The following is a 26,476-nucleotide window of genomic DNA, read 5'->3' as shown; positions in this document are numbered from 1 at the left end:
ATTGCCACCTGCTCTGCTGCTCCTGATCCCAGCTGGGTGAAGGAGGGGGGCTGGCAATGCCACCTGCTCTGCTCCTGATCCCAGCTGGGTGAAGGTAGGGGGCAGACATTGCCACCTGCTCTGCTGCTCCTGATCCCAGCTGGGTGAAGGAGGGGGGCTGGCAATGCCACCTGCTCTGCTCCTGATCCCTGCCGGGTGAAGGTGGGGGCAGACATTGCCACCTGCTCTGCTGCTCCTGATCCCAGCTGGGTGAAGGAGGGGGGCTGGCAATGCCACCTGCTCTGCTCCTGATCCCAGCTGGGTGAAGGTAGGGGGCAGACATTGCCACCTGCTCTGCTGCTCCTGATCCCAGCTGGGTGAAGGAGGGGGGCTGGCAATGCCACCTGCTCTGCTCCTGATCCCAGTTGCGTGAAGGCGGGCATTGCCACCTTCTCCCCTCCTGATCCCAGCTGGGTGAAGGTGGGGAATGGGCACTGCCACCTCCTCCACTCCTGATCCCAGCTGGATGAAGGTGTGTGTGTGGGGGGGGCAATGCCACCTGCTCTGCACCTGATCCCAATCTGGGCTTCCTGCCCAGCCCGTTTTCTGAGGGATAGCCTGCCTCTTCTGTGCTTCCCTCCACGGCAGCACCCTCTGGTGTTGTACCAGGGTAGAAAGTGAGTTGTCTGGAACATGGTTAGCCTTTTATATAGTAGGATCGACCAATTTCAGAATTTTAAAATAAAGGGAACATTTTTAAAAATTATATAGCTGAAAATCAGGAACAAAATTTAATTAACATAGAGAATGACAGAAGAAGTTCGGTAATAAATATAATAAAAATGTTATTTTTTGATAAGAATGTTATTAGAGATGAAGGCAGACGGTAAAGATAGAAGATACTTAAATAGAAGTGAAATATTAAAAGCAAGCTTAAGCAAGTTCCGTACAAATGTATGTAGTTCTTATTTTAGGTTTGTATGATTAGAGTTTATATTTTATGTTTGTATGTTTGTAAATTGAAATAAAACATAAAAAACACCCATCTCGCTTCAAATTTATTTTACAGATAACTAAAATAATTTACACTTGCCCCTGGCTACCCCTTTTCTGATGCTGTAGTTCACACTTTCAGGATACCAGCAGTTAAACATAACACAAGGAAGTTGTATGTGGTTCCCTGTTGTTAATGTGCACTATGGGAATAAGCAAAATGCTGTTTCCCCCAGGATCAAATTCCCCTCCAGTCCTTTCCCTAAGGTCAGCAATAGCCTGTCTAATCCACAGAGACCAAGTGGTGGAGTTACAAAATCAACAGCTTCTGAGGTAGAGGCAGAAATCGGAAGACTGAGCCCTTCTTTCAGCATCTCCTTCACTGTACAACAAAGGCTGTCACCTGTCAACAGGAGCCTCAGCTGACAATTACTTCATTTTGCGTTTCCTGTGGCCCGTCGGCATTTTGTAGACTGGTAAGGGCAGGCGGAGGGTGCCCAGTTTGTGTTCCTCACATTCAGCCAGGCCTTTGCTCTTGGTGATCCTTAGTCTCATAGCTTTGGCAATGTCAAGAATCCTGATGGGGAAAAAATATAAAGAGACCTGTGAATGGTGTGTTTTGGCTTCCACCGCTCTTCCCTCTCTTGCTTGCTCGAAGTTGCCCTTCTTTCCACCACCTCCTTCGGCCGTCTCCCAGCACTGCCAAAATTTAGAATACACAGGGGCCTGTCTCTTTCATTTCAGTTACTTAGTAAAGCCCCAGGGTATATTGATCGAGGTATATAAAGAAACAGTGGACAAGAAACTACTAGAATCTCATGGTCACAGATTCAGAGGAGTTAGTCTGTAGTTGCAAAATAGCAAAAAGTCCAGTAGAACCTTTAAGACTAACCAACTTTATGGAGGCATAAGCTTTTGAGAACCATGCATCTGATGAAGAGAGCTGTGGTTCTTGAAAGCTTATACCTCAATAAAGTTGGTTAGTCTTAAAGGTGCTACTGGACTATTTACTATTTTACTAGATATATGCCCTCATGTGCCAACAATGTCCATCTGCTCTGTATATTGGAGAAACCAGCCAACCTCTGCGCAAAAGAATAAATGGACACAAATCTGACATTAAAAATGGCAACATCCAGAAACCAGCGGGAGAACATTTCAATCTACCTGGACATTCCATCAAGGACTTAAAGGTCACCACCATAGTTCAACAGAAACCTTTCAAAAACAGAATCCAATGGGAAGCTGCTGAATTTGAATTTATACAACGGGCTCTAGAAAGGGGAGGGTGGGTGTTGACACCAAGCTTTCTGCTCCTCATTTCTTGATGTTAGAAGAGAGGTTTTTTCCAAGACAATGAGATAACATCCTTTGGGGAGCATTTTTTTAAAGGAGATATAAAGGACATTTGAATAAATCTTTCTTATTCCAGCTTTTTGGAGGATTTATAGACCTGGGAAGTGAAAAGTCTAAAGACTGAATGTTTTTTCAAGATTTATTAATGTAAATTTGGACATTTTTAGGGGAAAAGTACTTTTGCGATTAAAAGCATTGCTTAGTAAAGAAATAGTTAACCTGGGAAAGTGAAACTGGGGAAACAACGGTTTGTTTTGGCTATCCAAGATACGGAACACCTGGACTGTTATTGTTTTCTTTATGTTGCTATGGAAACGGGACTTGGAAGAGATACAGTTGCTATAGTGAAGGAGAGACACTAGTAAGTGAATTTTAGACGTCTACTGCCACCCTGTGGCGCCTTCTGGCAACTACAGAAATATCTACAAAGTATTACAACTAAAAAAAAAACTCGCCATGGATCTCTAGATCTTCCAGAAATGGATCAATTTCAGAAACATTTTCAACAAACGGCTGATAAGATGGATGAATTGGGGAAGAATCTGGGGGCCAAAATGGTATGTTGGAAATGTGCCAAACAAGAAGGGACATTTTTCCGTATGTGGTGGACATGTAAAAAAGCAAAAAAAAAATTGGTTGCAGATACAATAATCGATTCAGAAGATTTTGAAGATAAAACTTCAGCTGAAACCAGAGACTTTTCTGTTGGGAATAATGGACTGCCAGTTGGGAAAAAGCTTTAGAACATTGTTTTTATGCTTTATTACAGCGGCAAGAGTACTTTATGCACAAAAGTGGAAAACTACAACATTGCCTACAGGGGAGGAATGGTTGACAAAAGTTTTGGAGTTTGCATCAATGGCAAAATTTACTGCATTGAGAAAGGACAGTTAACTTCTTGACTGAATGGAAACTGTTAATAGACTTTTTGCATGAAATGGATAACAAGGATTTGATGACATCTGCATTTATGGATTAAGAAACATGAACAATAGAAAAAAGAGGGGATTTGTGACTAACCTAGAATAAGTGTGACTCTAGAAATGATATATACTTGTTGCAGAGAAAATCGGAACTCAACCTGTAGTGTTATCTAGGTTTTTGTTTTGTTTTCTTTTCCCTTTTAATTATATAGATATATGTATTGTTAGTGTGTCATGTTTAGTTTTTTCTTATTCTCTATGTTTATTGTTTATTATATTATGGTGTATAGTTTATAGTTTAAATAAAGAAAAATTTTAAAGGTAGAAAGGGGAGGGTGGGCAGGCAGGCATCCGCTCCTCCTCTGTCACTGATTTTAGCCGGTGAAGGAGGGGGGTGGGTATTGTCATCTGGTCCACGCCTGATCTGCCTGATCTCGACCATGTGAAGGGGTGGTGGGCTTTGCTACCTGCTCCATGCCTGATACATGCCAGCTAAAGGGGGGGGGGCATTGCCTCCTGTTCTGTGCCTGACTACAGCTGGGTGAAGGGGGGCAGGCATTGCCGCCTGCTCCAAGGCTGATCCCAGCTGGGTGAAGGGGGGTGGGCACTGCCACCTGCTCCACGCTGGGTGAAGGGAGGAACACACATTGCCCCCTGCTCTGCACCTGATCCTGTCAGGTGAAGGTGGACGGCGGGCTTTATAACCTTTAACTTTAACTTTTAACTTTAATTGAATTTTTATACCACCCATCTCCCGAAGGACTCAGGGCGGTGTACAGCAAAAGTAAAACATACAAATATAAAACAATAAGAATATAAAATATAAACATATTAAATAATTTAACTAAAAACAGGACAATTCACTTAAAACACATTTAGGCCAGCCTGCTCTGCTCCTGATCCCAGCTGGATGAAGGGGGTGCGGGCATTGCCACCGGCTTTGCTCCTGATTCTGGCAGGTTGAGGGGCGGGGGGAAACATTGCTGCATGCTTGGCTCCTGACTCCGGCAAGGTGAAGACAGGCTGGGTATTGCCACCTGCTCAGTGGCTTATTCTGGTAGGTTGAAGAGGGCGGGCATTGCCACCTGCTTTGCTCCTTAACCCAGCTGGGTGAAGGGAAGAAGGGCATTGCCTCCTGCTCTGTGCCTGATCCCAGCCAGGTGAACATTGCCACCTGCTCCACTCCTGATCCCAAATGGGTGATGGCGGGTGTGGGCATTGCCATGTACTCCGTGACTAATACCAGCTGGGTTAAGGCACGGGAGGGCATTGCCACCTGCTTCACTCCTAATACCAGCTGGGTTGAGGTGGAAGATGGGCATTGCCATCCGCTCCGCTCCTAATACCAGCTGGGTTAAGGCAGGGGGCAGGCATTGCCACCTGCTCCACTCCTGATCCCAGCTGGCTGAAGGGGGGGGTGGGCACTGACACCTGCTCTGCTCCTAATACCAGTTGGGTTAAGGCAAGGGGTGGGCATTGCCACTTGCTCTGCTCCTAATACCAGCTGGGTTAAGATGGAGGGGTGGGCATTGCCATCTGTTCCGCTCCTATTACCAGCTGGGTTAAGGCGGGGGGTGGGCATTGCCAACTGCCCCGATCCTGATCTCAACTGGTTGAAAGGGGGGCAGGCATTGCCACTTGGTCTGCTGCTGATACCAGCTGGGTTAAGGCAGGGGTTAGGCATTGCCACCTGCTCCGCTCCTAATACCAACTGGGTTAAGGCGGCGGGTGGGCATTGCCACCTGCTCTGCTCCTAATACCACCTGAGTTAAGGCGGGGAGAGGGCATTGCCACCTACTCCGCTCCCAATACCAACTGGGCTAAGGCAGGGGGGTGATCATTGCCACCTGCTCTGCTTCTAATACCATCTGTGTTAAGGTGGAGGTGGGCATTGCCACCTGCTCCGCTCCTTATACCAGCTTGGTGAAAGCAGGGGGTGGGTATTGCCAGCTGCTCCACTCCTAATATCAGCTGGGTTAAGTTGGGTGGTGGGCACTGCCACCTGCTCCACTCCTAATACTGGTTGGAAAAAAGGGAAAATTCCCTGCAGGAAGCAACAACACTCAATGTGCAAAATCTCTCTTATAATAATAAATATTTGATTTACAAAGTGCACGTGCCTCTTGCTTCTTCAAACAGTGTTACAAATCCATTCATAACTACAATTCCTAAACATACAATAATCCAAAGACGGCGCAGTATACAAATGGACTTAGGTTTGGTAGAAACTCAGTCCAGCTCTAGTCCTTCAAATACTTCCTTTAGTTAGTTTGTTCATTCTTCTCATGCTGTTATTTCAATCCCAGGTTCTTCCAGGTAGGTGATACCGTTCTCAATGTAAAGGGGAAAGTATGCGGTCCTCCTTTCCCCTTTACATTGAGAACGGTATCACCTACCTGGAAGAACCTGGGATTGAAATAACAGCATGAGAAGAATGAACAAACTAACTAAAGGAAGTATTTGAAGGACTGGAGCTGGACTGAGTTTCTACCAAACCTAAGTCCATTTGTATACTGCGCCGTCTTTGGATTATTGTATGTTTAGGAATTGTAGTTATGAATGGATTTGTAACACTGTTTGAAGAAGCAAGAGGCACGTGCACTTTGTAAATCAAATATTTATTATTATAAGAGAGATTTTGCACATTGAGTGTTGTTGCTTCCTGCAGGGAATTTTCCCTTCTTTTTTCCAACCGGTATTGTTGCAGGAACAGCCATTTTTGGGTTTCATTCCTAATACCAGCTGGCTGAAGGGGGGTGGGCACTGACACCTGCTCCGCTCCTAATACCAGCTGGATTAAGCCAGGGGGTGGGCATTGACACCTGCTCTGCTGCTGATACCAGCTGGCTTAAGGCGGGGGGTTAGGCATTGCCATCTGCTCCTCTCCTAATACCAGCTGAATTAAGGCGGGGAGAGGGCATTGCCACCTACTCCGCTCCTAATACCAACTAGGCTAAGGTGGGGGGTGGGCATTGACACCTGCTCCACTCCTAATATCAGCTGGGTTAAGTTGTGTGGTGGGTATTGCCACCTGCCTCACTCCTAATACCAGCTGGTGAAGGCAGGGGTGGGCATTGCTACCTGCTCCCATCCTGCTCCCGGCCTGGGCTTCCTGCCATGGCACATTTTCTGGAGGGACATGGTGCCTTGCCTAGGCTTCCCTCCATGGCAGCGCCCTCTGATGGTGCAGCAGGTTACAAAGTGACTTGTCTGAAATACGCTTACTCAATAATATAGTAAGATGATGATGCAAGATCTTTCCCACATTCCTTCCAATCTCAGGAAAATCCCCAAGGATTAGGAGACCTGTGTGGACTACCAGCCATGTGGTTCAAGAGCCACACAGAGGTGGCAGAAAGCCTTCTTCCTTCTTCCGCAAGATGGAAGATGTAGGAGAGGTGATTTCCCCCCTTTCCTCCTCCTCCGTGCAGCCTTCCAAACTGCATGTCTATTGGACCATGTGGTCTCGTAACTCCAGAAATAAACTTTTTCAAAGTCAGAAGTGATGGTTGGTGAGAGGAGAACGTGGTAAAGACTGACCACCTGCAGAATCCAACCCAATAGAAGAAGGCTTCTGCCTTCAAGGTTTTCCAAGCAGAACTGGGAACTCTGCCAGTGCTACTAATAAGGACAGCCATTCCTGGGTTCCCCTCACCTGCTTTCCCGTAATTTCAGATCCCTCTGCAACACTGTTAGGTCCGTTTGGAAGTTGTTGATATGCAAGGCCAGGGCGATGATGTAAGCGGTTATCTTCGCTTTCATTGAAGCAGAAACCAAATTCTGAAGCCTTCAGGTGGAAAACAAACAAGAAAAGATGGATGTGAGGAGCAAAGCAGGACCAAGCATGTTACGTCCACATCAAATATATAAAATTTTATACTAGCACAATCCAAACCATAAATCTAAGAAATTTTCTTGCAACTTCCATAACTTATGCAAATTTGAAAAAAAACCCTAAAAATTTAATTCCACAATGTAAAAAAAAAAATCATTTATTTGATTTATTTGTTGTTTCTTCTCTGCTTGTGTGGCATCCTAGCATGCACTGTAGTGGTGCCTACGACTTGGTAGCAGAGCCCTTGGTTAAAAGTGAGTTTTTCACACCAGACAAGGAATCAGTGGTGTAAGCCGGATTTCTGCGCATTCCAGGGTTCATTGTAAGTGCAGCTAATTTGGCACTGGATTCAATACCTTGAGTGTCGCAGTTTTCTTTTTTTTAAAGCAAGTTACTAACACTCATGGCTGCAAATGTGGACTTCAAAGCATACGGACAATATCCAATGACACCCCAGAAGGATGGCATAAGGGGGCAGTTTCAGAAACAAACAACATTCCATAAAATATGTACACATAAGCAAATCTGCATACATTACAGAATTTGGCGGCCCTCTCATTGCGATGGATAGAGAAATCATAAAGCCCTATGCTCATTTGCATGCTCAAATCGCCTGCTTCCACGTCGTACTGAATCCACCTTTCTCAAGTGCATCAAAATTCCATGAACCATCAAGCGAAAGTATCCTGTTAGAATACGGAGGTCACCTCAAGCAAGATTCTTCAGAGACCTCCCAGAGTCCTTCTGAATTGGGGGGGGGGGGCACAGCATGGGATCAAAGAATCAAACTTCTTTCACCCAATCAGGCATGCAGCAGTTGAGCTAAGAAACCAGGACAAAGGGACTGAGAGCAGAATTCTTAGCATGTAGCAGGGCTGCCAATTCCCTAAGAGAAAAAGGCTCTCGAGTCCTTTTCAGATGCACAGACAAGGAAAGCTTGGCAGCCATAAACCCCTGGCTTTTCAAAACACTGATCTCCATTTGGTGAAAGGGCAGAAGCATCCCTCAACGTCATTGGAGAAACCGTAGCTTAGCAACAAGCCCTCCCCCCTGCCCCGATCAAGGCCTTTTAGTCAACCAAACTCTAAATTTCAGAGCCCTCAACACAATACTGTACCTGCCATTGCCATAGGAGAGTGCTGTGAAATTTTTCACTAGTTTGTTGCTGATGATGTGTGGGCAGTCAGGCCCCACTGCATCTGGAAAATGAAGTATTGTTCAGTTAGAGTTTCCAAGAAACTGAGAATCCTTTCTACAAATCCAAGGACACACTGAATAAAGGAAGAAGAAACCTTATAATGAAGATTTAGCAAGTGGGGTGTAACGGTCAGAGTTCTGGCATAGGATCTGGGAGACCTGGGTTCAAATTCCCATTCTGTTATGAATTCACTTGACGACCTCAGGCAAGTCTTTCTCTTTCCTCCTAACCTACCTCCTAGGGTTGTTGAGAGGATAAATTGAGGAAGGGGGAACAGAGAACCACATATGTCACTGAAAGGTTCTTGGTGGAAAGGTGGGATAAAAATGGACTGAAAAGGTACAATATTTCCAGACCTGTGTTTAAGAGTCTATTGACACTTTTGGAGAAGATCTGACAAAAATTGTGATACACTGAAACATATGTTAATTGCCACTGTATCAAATAGCCATCCAGTTTGTGAACCATAATATCAATTAAGCCAGAAAATTTTCCCTTAAATTTGAGATTTTGCAGTACAGATTCACTGGATTTGTGGATCAGCTGAGTACTCAAAACCCTTTGATTGTATTCCAAAAGTCACTTATTTCTCACATGGATATCACCTCTATGTAAACCGCTCTGAGTGGGCATTAAGTTGTCCTGAAAGGCAGTATATAAATTAAATGTTGTTATTGTGTAGAAAAGCCACATTTGTGTTTCATGTACACTGTTGTAATAAGAGACTCTTCTTGTGTACATGATGCTTAGTTCAGAAATCACAGCAAAAAGCAAAGAATGGGATACTACTGAGCATAGAATGCAGCACCCTTAGAATCTCAACATTAATTTTTTTACAAAATGTGAATGTGTAGCTCTTTTGAATGAGTATTGTCAAATGAAATTTCAGAAACCGGGTTGTGGGGAAAGGGTTGGGGGGAGGAATCCGGTAAGATTTGCAGCATTCAGGGGCAGACTTGTCCACTAAGGTCTCTTGCAGTGACTAGCTAATCTATGCAAAACAAACTAATATGAAAATGTGCTTTGTACAGAACTGGATGCCCTGACCTGGATAGCCCAGGCAAGCCCAATCTCGTCAGATCTTGGAAGCTAAGCAGAGTTGGCCCTAGTGAGTAATTGGATGGGAGACCTCCAAGGAAGAGAAGAGTAGCAATGCAGAGGCAAGCAACGGCAAACCACCTCTGTGAGTTTCTTGCCTTGAAAACCCCAGTAGGGGTTGCCATCGGTCGGCTACGACTTGACGGCACCCTCCACCACCAAGCACTTGGTACAGGATGCAGAAAACCTCATCCTGTCATGTCTTGGAAGGATAAGTGTCCATAGAGAACTGGCACAAAACGGTGGATAGAATGCTGGACTAGGATCCTGGGTGATCCATGTTCAGAACCCCACTTCCAGGGCTCATTTGGAGGGGGAACGCGGTGGAACGGCATTCTTGTAGATCACGTGGGTTTTGGCCTCACCCACATGATTCCTTTTCCTCCCCACTGCCTCCCCTCCAAAGGAGGGTAAGCTGCTGCTTTAAATTCATTCTGCTGCTTTATTTTCATTCGTGACGAGTGAGTGAGAGAGAGAGAGAGTGCAAGCCGGGCTACTGGGGCTGGATCTCCAAAGGAGGGTAAGCTGCTTTAAATTCATTCTGCTTTATTTTCTTGAGTGAGTGAGTGAGTGAGTGAGTGAGTGAGTGAGTGAGTGAGTGAGTGAGTGAGTGAGTGAGTGAGTGAGTGAGTGAGTGAGTGAGTGAGTGCGTGCAAGCAGGGCTGCTGGGTCTGGGTCTCCAGAGAAGGGTAAGCTGCTTTGAGTTCATTTTGCTTTATTTTCAGGAAATACCTGGCGATTTTTGGGGAAAGGGGCCTGAGGGGTGGGTGTTGCCTTCTGACACACTTCCAGTGATGTCAGGGGGTGTGGCATATGCTAATGAGATATGCTAATGTTCCCGGAGTTCTTTTTCTACGAAATGACCCCTGCCCACTTCTATCACAGAAGTTCAATGGGTGACTGTGGGCCTGTCACAAATTCTGCCCAATCTACCTCACAGGGCTTATCGTGAGGGGAAAAAAACAGAGGAGAGGAGAATGATGTAAGCTGCTTTGGGTCCCCGTTGGGGAGAAAGGTAGGTTATAATATTTGTCAGAGATGCTTTAGGCTGATCCTGCACTGGGCAGGGGGTTGGACTAGATGGTCTGTATGGCCCCTTCCAACTCTATGATTCTATGATAAATGAAGCAAAACAAAATAAATACATGGAGTTCAGTCTTGACAGACTCAAACACAAGGTTACCTGCTCCCGGGTGCTTCAGATCAACTGCCTTGCCATACTAGTGGCACACTACACTATCGGAAACTGAAGGCAAGCAAGGAGAGGGGAAATGGGCGAGTGAAACTTACATTTCTGTTTAACCACTCGTTGGAAGCTCAGCTTGACAAGACTATCAAGAAACCAGAGGCATCGGGCCTTGCGGTCACGCTTCTTCTCCTCCACAGGCAGACACTTCAGTTCATCCAACACGAAGGAACAGTGGCTAAGCAAGACACAGAAGATTGTCGTCGTGAGGCTTAAAAAACAGTTTTGCCGCTGCTGCTTTTCCAACACCAAGTGCTACAGGACCACCTCCGTCCCTACGCCCTGCCATGGCAGCTTCATTCGTCTGAACAGAACCTTCTGTGGGTGCCGCCTTGCATATGGGCAAAATCAACAGCTGGCCCATACACGTGCCATCTCTGTGGTGGCCCCCTTTATGGAAGGGCCTGCCTGAGGAGGCTCCCCCTCTCCTGGCTCTCTGCAAACAATGCAATCCGGAATTATTCAGGAGGGATTTTTTTTTACAGAGATAGTAGAACTGTGCTGTAAGGAGATGGTTCAGAGAGGTGCACTGGAAAGGGAGAGGGACTGTAGACTGTAGTACTACGTATTGTCTGTTACTGTAAGTGTGCTTCTACTGCATAGTTCCACGTCCTGTAACAGATTGTGTCGATGTGCTTTCGTTTTGTTTTCAGCTCTGTATCAGATTTCTGCTTGTTTTCCAGTTTCTCCAACTCTTTAATAAGTCCTGGTCACTGAATGCCCCAGCCGTTGATAGTATTGGCCTACACCATGTAATCTGCCTTGAATCTCAGTTAGAAAGGGGGACTATAAATAGCATAAACAACATAAATAAAGCAACAGAGTTCTGTTTGTCTTGAAAGCCTGAATGCTCCTACATTAACAGAAACTGGCCCAGCAAAGGATTGTGTCACCTATCGACTTAGCTATTCATACCTCAGTGCTCGCTATATCGAGTTTTATCCTGCTTTTCCTCCAAAGAGCTTGAATGGTATACAGTTCTCCACCTCACCTCCTTTTGTCATCACAACAATCCTGTGAGGTAGGCAAGGCTGAGTGAGACTGACTGGCCCAAGGTCACCAAGTGCTTCATGGCTGAGCAGGGATTTGAACTTGGCTCTCCCAAGCCTTAGTCCAACATCAGCCACTACGCCACACTGGCTATCGCAATATGGACAAGGAACACAAACCGATACAGCTAGTTGTGTATTCAGTAAGTAGCTCTCATGTGCCCTGGTGTCTGTCTGTGTGGCTATGCTGGTTTGACAGTGTGTGAATTCACTGAATGCAAGACAAAGCAGTCAGTGGAAGGTGACTATGGTCAGAATGCATCAAGGGAAACCTTGCAGAAGTATCTGAGCGGATACAACTGTGAAAGTGCAGACCTGACTCCAGAATCATGTGATATTACAGTAATCTCAGGAAAGAATGACAGAACTGATTTACACATGCGTGCACATCACTTGATGAGAATTAAGGACTCATAGCAGAATACACGAACCGATTCCATTGACCAGGGCTGGGTTGGAGGTTAATCTTAGAGAAACGGACATTCTGTCCAGGATGTGAGATCTGTTCTTTCACACACCCAAGCCGCCATGTAAAGTTGCCGTCACCACAGGACTGGGATGTGGGAATCGGTTCCTCACACTCAACTACTCCACGAAGACAAGCATTACCTAATTAATCCTCGCACTTCCAGTCATGGCAGGTTGCTACCCTTTGACCCCAGCGACGCATTTATGGCACCAGTTACCTTTTCTCTTCCGTCAGCTTCAAGATCTCCTCCGAAGTTATGTTCACAAAAGCCATGGCTGGAGCTTTTAGAGCCTCGTATTCAGCAGGCAGAAGAACTGAAGGCTGTTCTCAGGAAAAACAAACTTTGCCCCTGGGAACTTCTAAGGCTGAAAAAGGCTCCCCTCCTTACTTCCAAAAACGGACTTACCCTGAAGCAAGCCATCCACGGCCAAGCCATGGCTGCCTCCCTTTCCATTCAAAAACAGCTCTACTTCTCTCCTGCCTTTATGACTAAAATCACATTTCTTTCCCTCTACAATTTATTTATTTTACTTCATTTATACCCCACCATTCTCCCCAGTAGAGACCCATAGTGGCTTACATTCAGGGCTTTTTTTCCGGGAAAAGAGGTGGTGGAACTCAGTGGGTTGCCCTCAGAGAAAATGGTCACATGGCTGGTGGCCCCGCCCCCTGATCTCCAGACAGAGGGGAGTTGAGATTGCCCTCCGCGCCGCTGAGCGGCGCGGAGGGCAATCTCAACTCCCCTCTGTCTGGAGATCAGGGGGCGGGGCCACCAGCCATGTGACCATTTTCCAGAGGTTCCGGAACTCCGTTCCCCTGCGTTCCCGCTGAAAAAAAGCCCTGCTTACATCATTTTCATCTCATCCCATTTTATCTACACAACAACCCTGTGAGGGATGTTGGGCTGGAGAGGGTGTGACTGGCCCAAGGTCACCCAGCAAGCTTCCACTGTAGAGTGGGGAATCAAACCTGGTTCCCCCAGATCCCAGTCCAACACCCTAACCATTCCACCATGCTGGCTGTCATTGTGTAAGTAATACCTATGCAAGGCTCTTACTGGGATAAATCACCATTTGTGCCCCCCCTCCCCAAACAAACCCCCAAAAGATACGATCCTCAAACTTGTAGACATCTTCCAGCCTGTCAGCATCCTCATGGCATGGAGGAAGGACCAAGGAGACGTCTGCTTTGTCATCCTCTGTTGCATCACTGACCACAGCTTTCAAAGCAAGCAGAGAACTCCGTGTGAGTATCATACATGAGACATAGGGGGTTGGACTAGATGACCCTGGAGGTCCCTTCCAACCCTATGATTCTGTAACAGCGCCCTGTGCTCTGCAAGCATAGTATTTGTATTTTTGTATTTTATTCCATTTATGTCCCGCCCTCCCTGCAAGCAGGCTCAGGGTGGGTCAGAACAAAAATAAATCATACACAGATATATTAAAGCAAGTAGATCACATAAAAACAACAGTTAATGGCCTCAGTCATCAGATCCACGGCAGTAATAAAACCATAAGGTGTAGACAGTAAGATACAGTAGTGTCACCAATCGCATCTAGGGCAGGATGGAACCGTAGGGCCTGGGAAGAGCACGGGCAGTCGGGAGGGGCAGTTCGCTGACAGCCATAGGCCCAGCAGAACAGGCTCAGCAATCCAGCCCTGCGGAATTGTAAGAAACCCGACAGAGCCCGAATCGCCACCAGGAGAGCGTTCCACCAGGCTGGCACCAGAACCAAGAAAGTTCTGGCCCTGGTCGAGGCCAAGCAAATGTCCCTTGGGCCGGGGACCACCAGTAGCTGCTTATCCGAAGAGTGCAAAGCCCTCCGAGGGACATATTGGGAGAGGCAGTGATTCTCAACTATTCTGTTAAGGGAATCTATTAGGACAATTCTCGGATTCTGGGCTCGAGCACCAACTAGATCATGCCACCAGGCCTGAATGCTTTCCTAGCATCCTTACACAGACGGACGGAAAACACAAACTTTGGATTCAAAATGTGCAAAATGAGATCACATCATAGTCCTTCAAGAGTGTGTTATATCAGATTCTAAGTGCAGAAATTGCATTTTTTAATGCTGTCCTATTTTTTAAAGCCCCCTTGAAGAAAAGCTAATATATTGGCGGGGGGAGGGGGGCTTTTTCGACCATTCCACAGGCAGGGATTTTTCAAAATGTTGGTAGGAACATTCCACTAGCCATCTAAGAACATCAGAAGAGCCCTGCTGGATCGGCCCAGTGGTCCATCTGGGCCAGGGTTCTGTTTCAGTGGCCAACCAATTGGTCTGGAGGGCCAAACAAACAGGGCACAGAGGCAGAGGCCTTCCCCTACTGCTGCCTCTCGGCATGGGTGTTCAGAGGTTTGCTACCTCTTGCTCTGCCCTTTAGTCATCATAGCCAGCTGGTCTCTGATGGGCCTCTCCTCCACGTATCTGACTATCCCCTCTTTAAAGCTGTCTGTTTGTGGCCGTCACGACCTCCACGGGTAGCGAATTCCACCATTCAACCACTCAGTGAGTCAAAAAATTCCTTTTGTCTTTCCTGAGCTTGTGCCCATCAACTCTGTTGGGAGCCCCCAAGTTTTGTATTATGAGAGAGGGAGAAAAGGCTCTATCTATCCAGTTTCTCCACTCCACACATTACGAATCTCTATCACGTCCCCCACTCCTTAGTCTCATAAGTTTTCAAAAAATGCCTTTACAAGTGAAGCTGCAGGCAAAATTCACAGCACACCTGGATTAATGTGGCAGAACCAGCAGGGCCCCGATTGAAGGGCTTTGAGGCCCAGCTCCAGCTCATAGGCTGCCCTGCCATTTCCCCCCCCCCTTTCCCGTGGAAAGTAAAGTGCTAGCTTCATACTTTTGTAGAAAGCTTGAGCCTCAGGGCAACCAAAGAAAGGAACCTGGAGCAACTCTTGTTCCTTACCAGCGACACCCTTTGTCTCAATAATGTTTTCTGCGGCATTAGCCACGGCCTTGTTTAAAACCTCCTTCCGGACTTCGTTCATCCTCCGTGAGCTCAGGGCTCTCCTTTGTTTGCTGGTCCCAAAGGCCTCAATACACAGATCCACCTGCGAAAAGGTGTGGAGAGATTAATGTACAGCTACCAAGAGGCCATTTGCAGTGGGACCTTTTGCAAGGAAGTTCAGGCAGTAAACAAAAACTAATAATGGCCCTCAGGTTTCCGCCCCCGAAGCCAATGGAATCAGGCGAAGAAAATGAGGGCGTAAATCATTCCGAATCAGCTGCCGAGTCATAATCGTTTTGGGGAAAAAAACCGAATGCATTCATTCTCTTTATCGCTTGATTATCTGCTTAAAGACAGCAGCAGTTCAGCTGCAATGAAATGCATTGCCCTTCAGTGAACAGCATAAAGCTGCCCACACCAGCTGAGGTTAATTCACTAAAAACAAAAAGGGCAAGAAATTACTGGTTTACGAGCAAAGAATGTTTAAAAATGCTGACTTCCATTTAAACTTAGGGCCGAGGTCCAGACTGAGATTCTAGATCTGGCGGATGCTGGGCCAATTGACTGGGCAAAGGCCATTACAAAAAAAAAAAAAAATCCACAAGGCAAGTGGAAATAGCTTGTTAATGGGCTTGCATCACCCAGTAGCAAAGATAGCAACGAGGGCTCTTTGCTACTTGTCCTGCAAGTTCCCGGTTTATGTGCGCGGCATGCACAGACATGCACACACATGCGTGCACACACTCCTCACTCAGGGGAAGATATCATCACCATGCACTATAACAAAAATCACATTTTAAAAATGGCATCTCTGGGTAACATCTCCCCACTCCTGCCTTTCTGTTCCTTATAACCGTTAAGTATAAAGAACTGCTATGGAGAACTAATTCATGCATTTAATGAAGCAAGCTCTAACAACTCATGACAGTTTATGCTGGAATAAATGTTAAGGTCTCACTGGACTTCTCTTTAATTTTGGACTCTTTGTCCATGCAGGATAAAGAGTAGAGAAAAATTAAGAAAAGAGTCCAGAAGCACCTTTAAGACCAGGGCTTTTTTTCAGCTGGAACGCAGTGGAACGGAGTTCTGGCACCTCTTAAATATGGTCACATGGCCGGTGGCCCCGCCCCTCTATCTGGAGATCAGGGGGCGGGGCCACCAGCCATGTGACCATTTTCACCAAGGGCAATTTAAACTTTAAAAAACTCCCCCCTTGTTCCAGCTGACCCAAAGTGACGTCATTGTGCGGTTTTGAGTTTCACCACCTCTTTTCCCAGAAAAAGCCCTGTTTAAGACTAACCAACTTTACTGTAGCATAAGCTTTCGAGAATTGCAGTTCTCTTCGTCAGATGCATCTGACGAAGAGAACTGTGATTCTCGAAAGCTTATGCTACAGTAAAGTTGGTTAGTCTTAAAGGTGCTTCTGGACTCTTCTGTTTTGCTACTACAGACTAACACAGCGAACTCCTCTGGACCGAGAAAAATTAAGCAATCTCTAGAGTCTTCCTCACCACCAATTATGTTCTTCATCACTTGTTCCCAATAATCATTGACAGAAATAATTTAAAATTCAGTTTTATAAAAACTTAAGTTAGATTTTTGTGATTAGCACAGGTCTCTTGGTTGCAGTTCTACTGCATTACTAATTCTTGACTGTTCAGCTAATCTAGTTCTTTTTTTATAGAGCAAGACATCCAGCTCTGATTAGATAAACAGAGGCAAGATGTTTTCATCAATCAAGTTGCAGTGCAGCCATGCCTGGATGGGACCTGCAGTGAAAACTCGCAAGGGTCACTTGAGCTGAAGACAGAAGTAAATGGATAGTCCCCATGACAATTGCACTCCTGGGATCCCCAAGTCCACAGGTACAAAAATAAGAAACTAGAAACACAAGCAAACAACAAAGAGGCAGGCCAATTAGGAAGAATCAGCCTGAAGTATCAGGACTACCAGCAAAGAAGCTGCTCCAACGTGTCAGGGCCAGGTTGGGACATTATATAACTAGGTTACTAAAGGCCTCCTTTCAGCCCTGCCAGCTTCTAGAGGATCATGGCTCGACAGCAGAGAACTTGCTTTGCATGCAGAAGGCCCCAGGTTCAATACCCAGCATCTCCAGTTAAAAACATCAGAGTGAGTAATGGGAAAAACCTTTGGCTGAGACCCTGGAGAGCTGCTGCCAATCAAAGTAGATGACAATTCCCTTGAGAGACCAATGGTCTGACTCAGTATAAGGCAGCTTTGTGTGTATTCTCTATTTGAAAAGACATACTGATCTACGAAGCAGCTTGAAACTGAGTCAGATTATTAAGCTATCCAGGCCAAGACTGACCAGCAGTTCTCTGAGGTCCCAGAAATGGGCCCTTCCCAGCTCTTTTAATTACAGAGTGAAAACTAAGACGTTATATTGTCAAAGGCTTTCATGGCCGGAGAACGATGGTTGTTGTGGATTTTCCGGGCTGTATAGCCGTGGTCTTGGCATTGTAGTTCCTGACATTTCGCCAGCAGCTGTGGCTAGCATCTTCAGAGGTGTAGCACCAAAAGACAGAGATCTCTCAGTGTCACAGTGTGGAAAAGATGTTGGCAGGTCATTTATATCTACTCAGGAGGGGTGGGGTTGAGCTGAGTCATCCTGTAAGAGTTTCCCAGGGTGTGGAATGCTAATGGAGGGAGGCTTCACTGTATCCTGAGGAGGTTCTTTTGCATATGGATTGGTGCTTGATGTGCTAATCTTCTCTGCAGGGCTATTGTCGGGTATAGAGTGTTTTGTTAGCCTGGTGTTTTTCAGGACTGGAAACCATGCTCTATTCATTCTTAAAGTCTCTTCTTTCCTGTTGAAATTGTGCTTGTGCTTATGAATTTCAATGGCTTCCCTGTACAGTCTGACAAAGTAGTTGGAAGTGTTGTCAAGTATTTTAGTGTCCTGGAATAGGATACTGTGTCCTGTTTGAGTTAGGCTATGTTCAGCCACTGCTGATTTTTCAGGATGGCCAAGTCTGCAGTGTCTTTCATGTTCTTTTATTCTTGTCTGGATGCTACGCTTTGTGGTCCCGATGTAAACTTGTCCACAGCTGCAGGGTATACGGTATACTCCTGCAGAGGTGAGGGGGTCTCTACTGCCTTTTGCTGAACGTAGCATCTGTTGTATTTTTCTGGTGGGTCTGAATACTGTTTGTAAGCTGTACTTTTTCATAAGCTTTCCCATCTGATCAGTGATTCCTTTGATATATGGCAAAAACACTTTTCCTGTGGAAGACTGTTTTTCCTTAGTTGTTTGATTTATCCTTGGTTTGGTTGTTGTGGGTTTTCCGGGCTGTATTGCCATGGTCTTGGCAAGACCACGGCAATACAGCCCGGAAAACCCACAACAACCATTGTTCTCCGGCCGTGAAAGCCTTTGAAAATATATCCTTGGTTTACTTGCTCTTCTGATTTCATTTCTGGAGTAGCCATTTGCTTGAAGTGCATGGTTTAGATGATTAATTTCCTCGTGAGAAAGTGTGGTTCACATATCTGTCTTGCACGGTCTACTAATGTTTTTATTATGCCTCTTTTCTGTCGAGGGTGGTGACTGGAGTTTTTGTGTAAGTACCGATCCGTATGAGTTTGTTTCCTGTGGACCTTGTGACCTAACTGAAAGTTTGCTTTGCGGATGACCAAGGTACCTAGAAATGGAAGTTTACCCTCGGTTTCTTTCTCCATGGTGAATTGTATGTTCAGGTGGATATTGTTGAGGTGGTTTAAAAACTCCATCAATTCTTCCTCACCATGGCTCCAAATGATAAAGGTATCATCCACAAACCGGAACCAGACTGTAGGTTTGTGGGGTGCTGATTCTAGAGCTGTTTTTTCAAAATGTTCCATGTAGAAGTTTGCTATAACTGGGCTGAGAGGGCTTCCCATGGCCACCCCATCCATCTGTTCATAGAATTCGTTATCCCATTGGAAGTAACTGGTTGTCAGACAATGGTGGAATAAGGCTGTTACATCCTCTGGAAAAATCTGATTAATAAGTGCGATTGTGTCTTTTACCGGAACCTTGGTAAATAGAGATACAACATCAAAACTGACGAGTATGTCCTGTGGATTGAGTTTCAGAGAACTGATTTTGTTGATGAAATGTTCTGAATCTTTTATGTAAGACGTGGTTTTTCCGATGTGGTCCTGTAGAAGATTGGCCAGATGTTTAGCTAATTCATATGTTGGTGAACCAATGGCACTCACAATGGGTCGGAGTGGGACTGAATCCTTATGAATTTTAGGGAGTCCATATAGTCGTGGTGGCTGTGCTTCTGTCTTGCATAGTTTTCTGTCCGTGTCGGGATGAAGTGAGGAATTCTTGATCAGGGCATTAGTTAGCCTGGTGATTTTGCAGGTGGGATCTCGTTTTAGTTTTTTGTAGGTGGAGGGGTCCAGGGTTTCCTTAATCTTCCTTTTGTATTCTTCTGTTTTCATGATCACTGTGGCATTGCCTTTGTCAGCTGCTAGAATAATGATGTCTGGATACACATTGAGGGTCTTGATGGCGTTCCTCTCCATGCGTGTTATATTGCGTGTTATATTGCATTCCACCATTGTCTGACAACCAGTTACTTCCAATGGGATAACGAATTCTATGAACAGACTGGGCATTGAGAAACTTAAAATAAAACTGAAGGAGCTCATTCTGTTCGGGCAGTATTGGACTGCAGGCTTTATCAGTACCAAAATGTTGAATGTGGGTTCCTGTGATAGGACTCTTACTAGCTAAAAGGAATCGCTGTGGGAAAGCATACTTCCCACACAGAACAATAACCCTGTGTAAATGGGAAAAATAGTGCTGAATCACCCTTGAAACAAGAAGCATACAGCTCTGCTAGACATTTACAAACCAAATGCAAGCCAATGCCTAAGGAAAGATCTAAATAGACCCATTAAATCTATATATGTAAAGACAAGTGTCCTGACTGACTCATCAACGCCCAGCCCAAACCCCTGGACTTAGAAACATGAAATTTGGGGAGAACATTCATGATGTAAACACCCACTAAGAAGGGATTTTAAGAAATTCGCCCCCTAAGGGGATAAAAAGGGGTCAAATGTGTTTTCCCAAAGAGGTACAGCTTCCCTGTGTGGCTGGCAGGCTGCAGCCTGTTTGTGCCCCTGCCCACTGCCAGCTCGGCCACTCTTCCCTGATTGGGCCAGCCTTCAAGGTCATTTGCATACGTGGGCTGATTGGGGCTCACAACATTCCACACCTCATTTCCCCGCCCCCTCCCGAGACAGTTAGAACACAGAGGTCATTTGCATATGCAGCCTGATTGGTCCTCCCCCCCCCTTCTAAACAGTATGCAGTTGCTATTGGGAATCACTGAATGTGTCCTGAGGTAAAATGCACCTCCCAGTCTTCCCCTAAAAGTTCACTAAGACTGCCAATCTCCCTGTTTTTCCTGTGTGGCTGGCAGGCTCCTGCACTGCTTGCACCGACCAATCAGAGAGAGGGGGGTTCCACAGAGCTGTGGAACTCTATGTTCTGAGGTAAAAATCAGGTAATGGAAACTGCAGACAGTTGAAAAAAGATGGTACAAGACTCCTGAATAGGGATTTTATATAAAAGTCAGTATGGCAACTGAGTTTTTAAATGTTCATGGGGAGATGGTGCACGGTCGTAAATATTATAATTGCATTTAAAGTAGTTAAATACCATAGCAAGGCATGGGTATCAAGCTAGTCTATTATAAAGGAATGGCTGATTTACAAGTTGTACCTTCTCTCTGTAGGTTTTATTCAAATATTCTGACAGGTCTTCATCTGCTGCATCATCTGTTAAAAAGAGAAAACAAAAAGATCCGTATCAACCAACTCAATCACGATCCCAGAAGAGGGATCCCAGAAGAGGGAGTTTTAAACAGAAAAAGCAAATATCACAACAGCCTCAAGTGGATCTAGATTCCTTCGCTTGGATTGTTGGCTGGTATAAACTCTCTTTGCTCTACTGGTCAGCAGTATTATGAAAACTGGGATTTCTAAACATAGTTTAGGAACTGAACTATATGATCATGCATAATACAAATATAATCTTGGAGGTGTTGTACCATTACTTATACCATGTTTTAACGCTATTCCGATGTTTTTTTAAAGGATACCTCCATACAGAAAACTAACGTATCAGAAATGCTAATTCAGAACTCTCCTGCCTGACTTGTTTGCCTTCTACGAGCAGGGAATGCGCGTAGGGAATTTCAATCTGAAATGGCACAGCCTGTGCCACTTTCCTTTGCAGAGTACGAAGCTCGGCTCACAGTGAACTTCTATAAGACCATACGGATACAAAACCTCTCTTGCTCACCTGAAACCAATGGCTGCATGTGGAATAACTCGGCATTGTAGACTTCCATTTCTCCAGAGTCCTTGTCAAACACCCCAACAAAGTATCTAAAGGAACAAATAATACCATCTAGCTTTTTTATTTCTTTTTAATTTCAATTTTTTTTTTTGGAATAGCTGGCTGAACTATATTGAGTTAGTTCTGTAAATGGTTTTGCACATGCTGGATGTCTTTTAAAGCAATATTGCTAGAATTTACATCTCTCTGTATTATTTCTATTTTTTTTAAAAGTATTAAAACAGTATGCATTCTTACAGCTACAAAAGCCAGGTCAAAAACCTTAGAAATAAATGAACAAGTAGCATGAAACAAACATTAGCAACAACAACAACAAAAACTGAATATAGGGTGGCTGTCTGACAACATAGCTACACATCTTCAACACAGGCTGTCGGCTTCTTTATTTTATTTCTATAATATGTTAAAATGTGTAAATAAATTCCAAATGGCTATCCCACGCCAAATCATACTTTTTTAAAAACTTCATTTATACCTCACCTTTCTCCCCAACGGGAACCCAAAGCAGCTAACATCATTTCCCTCTCCTCCATTTTTTCCTCACAACAAACCCTGTGAGGTAGGCTAGGCTGAGAGGGTGTGACTGGCCCAAGGTCACCCAGTGAGCTTCCATGACAGGGTGGGGACTCAAACGCAGGCCTCCCAGTTTGGGCAGTTTTTAAAAAAAACAGAATAACAATTATTCGTATGCCGGCAGTTTAGAAACATACATACCGGCATAAGGTGTTGCATTTCAGGGATCCTGTGCCAAAATTATTTCCTACATATGAAAGCCTGTCGGTCTCTGCATTCTAAAGAAAGAAAGAAAAATGGAAAGCATGAGATATGGACGCTGGCAGCCAAGTCAGAAACAGTTTATTACAACGGCTTAAATCCTCTCCAGTAAGCACAGGGACTCCCCTTCCACAGAACAGGAAATCAGTAACTTCAAACCCATGAAGTCCCCATGCAAAGGACACGTGTTGTCGTTTGACTAGCCAGACATGGCGATTTCCTTGGCCTTGACAGGAAAAGGCATGGCTGGAAGAAAAATCCTAAGTGGATCTCCCCAGAAGCCTACTCAGATCTATGGGATGAGGCTTACGCCCAGGGAAGTGTTCTTGGCAGGGCTTTTTTCCAGCTGGAACGTGGTGGAACGGAGTTCCGGAACCTCTTGAAAATGGTCACATGGCTGGTGGCCCCGCCCCCTGATCTCCAGACAGAGGGGAGTTGAGATTGCCCTCCACGCCGCCAAGGGCAATCTCAACTCCCTTCTGTCTGGAGATCAGGGGGCGGGGCCACCAGCCATGTGACCATTTTTTCCAAGGGCAACCCACTGAGTTCCACTACCTCCCTTCGCAGAAAAAAAGCCCTGGTTCTTGGGAATGCACCACTCATATAGCCCAAGTAAATATCTATTTATTAATCTTTGGTGGCTTGCCTTTCTCCCCCAAGTGGCTTGCACCATTCTCCTCTCTTTCATTGTATTCTCATTGTATCCTGTGAGGTAGGTTACACGGAGACTGTGTGACTGGCTCAAGGTTGTCCACAAGCTTCCATGGTAAAGCCTGGATTTGAACCTGATTGTCCCAGATCCTTGTCCAGCACTCTAACCACTACACCACCCGGACTCTAAAACTGCACATTAAACTGGAGGAAACGGGGCCAGCACTGCCGCTCACGAATCCCTGCCTGAAATGTGATGGTGAGCCAACTTGAGCCAAGTTCTGCCTATAAATTTAAATATAAATTTTTGCTTGGGTGACTGAAGTGCGTGTGTTGTGCCCCTGGGCACTGCTGGTGCCCTAGGCACTATAAACTAGGCACCCATGAAACCCACAATGGGATATTAAAAGAGTCTGGTTCGGGTATTAGAGCGCGCCCCATCCAGGCAAGAGCTCTTTCAAACCAACCTACAGAATGACACCCAAGGCAGAACAGCGTCTTTCTCCTCTGTACTTCTGCTGTCTCCACCAGGGGTGTGCAACTGTCCGGGACCAGATGGATTCTGAACTGTGTTTTCTTTGATTGGTGGGGGAAGGACGAGTTAGCAAGATGACGGGAACACAGGTGAACTATAGCAGAATTATGCTATTTGGCAGGAGCTATTGTATTAGCAATGGAGGTGGGCAGAAGGTAAAACTGCATTTTAAAATGTTGTAAGCAGATTCGTGGACATGATGGTTAAAAGCCAGATATGTCTAATATATAAGTGAAATATGTGGCTGTGTTCCACATAAAACAACTGCAAAAGCAACTATACTAACTATACTATACTAACTATACTAACAACGGAAAGCACGGCATTTTCCTGGTGACACAATAGTGTGTATGCCTACAAAATACGACATAAACATTTGGCTGGGATGGGTGGGGAGATATCTGGATCCCTTACCAACAAATGATTAATAATTGTACATATAACGTGTGAACATACTTATCTGTAAAGACTGGGGAGTCTAATCTTATAGTGGGCCTTCAGAAATATATACTGGGGATGGAATAGTGTTGTCCATGCAAGATAAGCATTTCCTGTGGAGCCTCTATAGAACTTCTGTTTGCCATGCTGCTATTATAAACAGAAGCATGAAGCTCAGTTACTCTGCTTTAGCACAGCGGTTAAGTGGTTTGGCTATGAATCAGCACTCTGCTGTTTCGAATCCCACTACTGCCATGACCTTAGCAGGTGGCCTTGGGTCAACCACTCCCCTCAGTCCCAGCTCCCCAGCTGTTTTGTGGGGATAATAATAACACTAACTTGTTCACCGCTCTGGGTGAGGCACTAATCTGTCTAGAAGGGTGGTATAGAAGCGCAGTTATTATCATTATTCCTCCTCCTCCTCTGAAGGATATTAAAAATTGAGATTTTTTTCCCCCTAGGGTATGGGATGCCTCTATCTGAACTTCTTTGAAAAGTGTTCATTTGGTAACCAATTCCTAAGACTAATCAAATACTAAACCCCTGCATAAACCTCCCCAAACTTGATGTATTGTCGAAGGCTTTCACGGCCGGAGAACGATGGTTGTTGTGGGTTTTCCGGGCTGTATTGCCGGACCACAGCAATACAGCCCGGAAAACCCACAACAACCATCACCCAAACTTAATAAAGAGAAAACAGCATATACGTCACAGAAATTTAAGGACCAAGTTTCTTACCAAAATCCTTTTATGCTTCTTTCTAGGATTACTGGCATCTTTGCTCTTGTACAAAGTGAAGTTCATGTTGTCACAACTTTTCAGTTTCCCATTTGAAAACAGAACTATAAACAGAGCAGGGATCCAAAATAATCAGTGTGTGGGCGGGGTGGGGGGGAAGTATGGGAGAAACACTTTCTGGCCACTGTTCAACTCAAAATTTGTTGCACTTGACCCTATGGAAATAAATGTGCTTAAATCAACATCAGGAAGACCACTGAGGCCGCATCCAGACGTGGCTGAAGTGCAAGGACAGCACAAACATCCACCACTGGATTTTTGCTGTGTGGACGAGCCAAAGCAGTTGTAAAAGTTGGTCACAGTGCAGTCGCAGATGGTGTAAGGAACACAGCAAGCATTCGCCGTACCTTGATTCCCCAGGGATCTAGTTCACATGAGCTATCCCTGCCTGGAAAATCCACGCATGACTGCACCAACGTGGATTATCCACACAGCTGGCGGGGTCCTCCATTCCCACAGCCAGGATGTGCTTTCCGCAGAGGGCTACTATGGTCCCCAAGGCTGCAGGCAGATCATGAGAAGGCAGGCAGGAAGGGCTGCATCAGGGCTTAGTTCTTGGGGACCCTTCTTACATGCCCAGGGTAATGCCAATCGCCACCTTGGGGTCCTGAAGCAATTTCCCCCAGGCCACTTTGGCTGGGGATCCTGACAGTGTTTTGTCGTCTTCTGGGTATGGAAGCAAGGGTGTGGGGGAGAAGGGGGTTAGGGTTGTGCATGTCCTGCACTGTGCAGGGGGTCAGACTAGATGGCCCTGGAGATCCCTTCCAGCCCTATGACGCGAAGGCCTCGGTCATTCCGGAGTTGATGCGCCGAGGCTGGCCTCCCATTGCGCTTTCACGCCGCGGCAATCCCGCGCAACTGGATTCTCCAGGGCGCACGAGGGCGCACCCGGCACAATGCCCGGCCACGTGTGGCTGCGGACCGACCCTGGCGGCCGGCTTCCCCGCGTGCCCCGCCCTCCGGCTGCCCTACCTCGCCCGCCGCTGCCCAGGCCCCTTCTCGGCGCCTTGCCCGGCCGCGTACTTGAGCCCCCAAGAGCCGCCCTCTGTGCCCAAGAGAAGCCCCGCGCGCGGCAAAGGCAACGGGAGCGCCCCCAGCCCCACGCCCGGCCCGAGCCTTACCCAGCGGCGCGCTCTGCCCCTCCTGCGGGTCCCCCCGGTAGCTCCAACGCGCCTCCAGCGCCATGGCCAGCCAGGGCGAGCAGAGCAGAGCCGGGAAGGGGAGGAGCGGGGCGGGAGGAAGCCTCGCCTGCCGCCTGCAGGCGTCGGATGAGAAGAGCCTGGCGGCTCCGGCGAGGGCCAGTTAGGGGAGCCGTCCGGGACGTGCTTCTCCGCTAGTCCTCTAGACTACCTCGCGGGGTTGTTGTGGCGGTGAGACGGGAAAGAAGAAGCCCAGCTGTGCCGTTTTGCTAGAGCAACGGGGATTCCGGAAAACCTGCGCTGATTTTTCCCTGACTAGAAAATAAACCGTGATCATCTAACTACACTGATTGAGTCCTCAGCCGGTCATATAAACATATATTTCAATATAAACACCAAACGTACCATCAAAGAATCTTGACACAGCCATATAAACAGGTGGTACATCAAAAATTAATGTTATCAGCATACTTTAACCTACATTGTGTTCTGTGATTCTCCTTAGTACTTGCTACTGACTTTTCCCTGCACTGTTTGATTCTATGTAAGCACAGAATATGATGATGGGTATGTCATCTTGGCTTCCTGAGAATATTAGCTTTAAAAAAAAATTAAGTTCTAATCAGAATCAGAATTTTTATTGTAC

The 26,476-nt window shown here is 46.0% G+C and overlaps 1 protein-coding gene across 2 annotated transcripts; it reads right to left on the bottom strand.

The window, feature by feature from the left end:
• Positions 1-1,024: 1,024 nt before the first annotated feature.
• POLR1E (RNA polymerase I subunit E) lies at positions 1,025-25,899 on the bottom strand. 2 transcript variants are annotated; one of them, XM_054986800.1, is made up of 12 exons: positions 25,813-25,899; positions 24,632-24,735; positions 22,210-22,286; positions 21,439-21,524; positions 20,857-20,912; positions 15,072-15,216; positions 13,258-13,365; positions 12,364-12,460; positions 10,673-10,806; positions 8,204-8,285; positions 6,907-7,038; positions 1,025-1,549 (listed from the first exon to the last, which is right to left on the bottom strand). In XM_054986800.1, exons 1-12 carry the CDS (start codon positions 25,874-25,876, stop codon positions 1,402-1,404), a joined length of 1,233 nt encoding a protein of 410 aa, XP_054842775.1. In that variant the 5' UTR covers positions 25,877-25,899; the 3' UTR covers positions 1,025-1,401. The 2 variants fall into 2 exon arrangements, with proteins under 2 accessions (XP_054842775.1, XP_054842776.1); XM_054986801.1 differs by lacking the exon at positions 24,632-24,735 and having other exon boundaries at positions 25,813-25,882.
• Positions 25,900-26,476: the final 577 nt, after the last annotated feature.

The sequence above is a fragment of the Eublepharis macularius genome, chromosome 8 (assembly GCF_028583425.1).
Source record: "Eublepharis macularius isolate TG4126 chromosome 8, MPM_Emac_v1.0, whole genome shotgun sequence".
In the NCBI taxonomy this organism is placed as follows: domain Eukaryota; kingdom Metazoa; phylum Chordata; class Lepidosauria; order Squamata; family Eublepharidae; genus Eublepharis; species Eublepharis macularius.
Note: the sequence above shows the minus strand (reverse complement) of the source record. Positions and strands in the feature narration are given on the sequence as shown.

Coding starts and splice junctions, on each gene's coding strand:
- POLR1E (XM_054986800.1), bottom strand. CDS start 25,876: ATGGCGCTGGAGGCGCGTTGGAGCTACCGGGGGGACCCGCAGGAGGGG. Junction 20,913..21,438: donor CATGCAGCCATTGGTTTCAG/GTGAGCAAGAGA, acceptor TCTTTTTAACAG/ATGATGCAGCAGATGAAGAC. Junction 1,550..6,906: donor CTGAAATTACGGGAAAGCAG/GTGAGGGGAACC, acceptor TTTCCCCATCAG/GATTCTTGACATTGCCAAAG.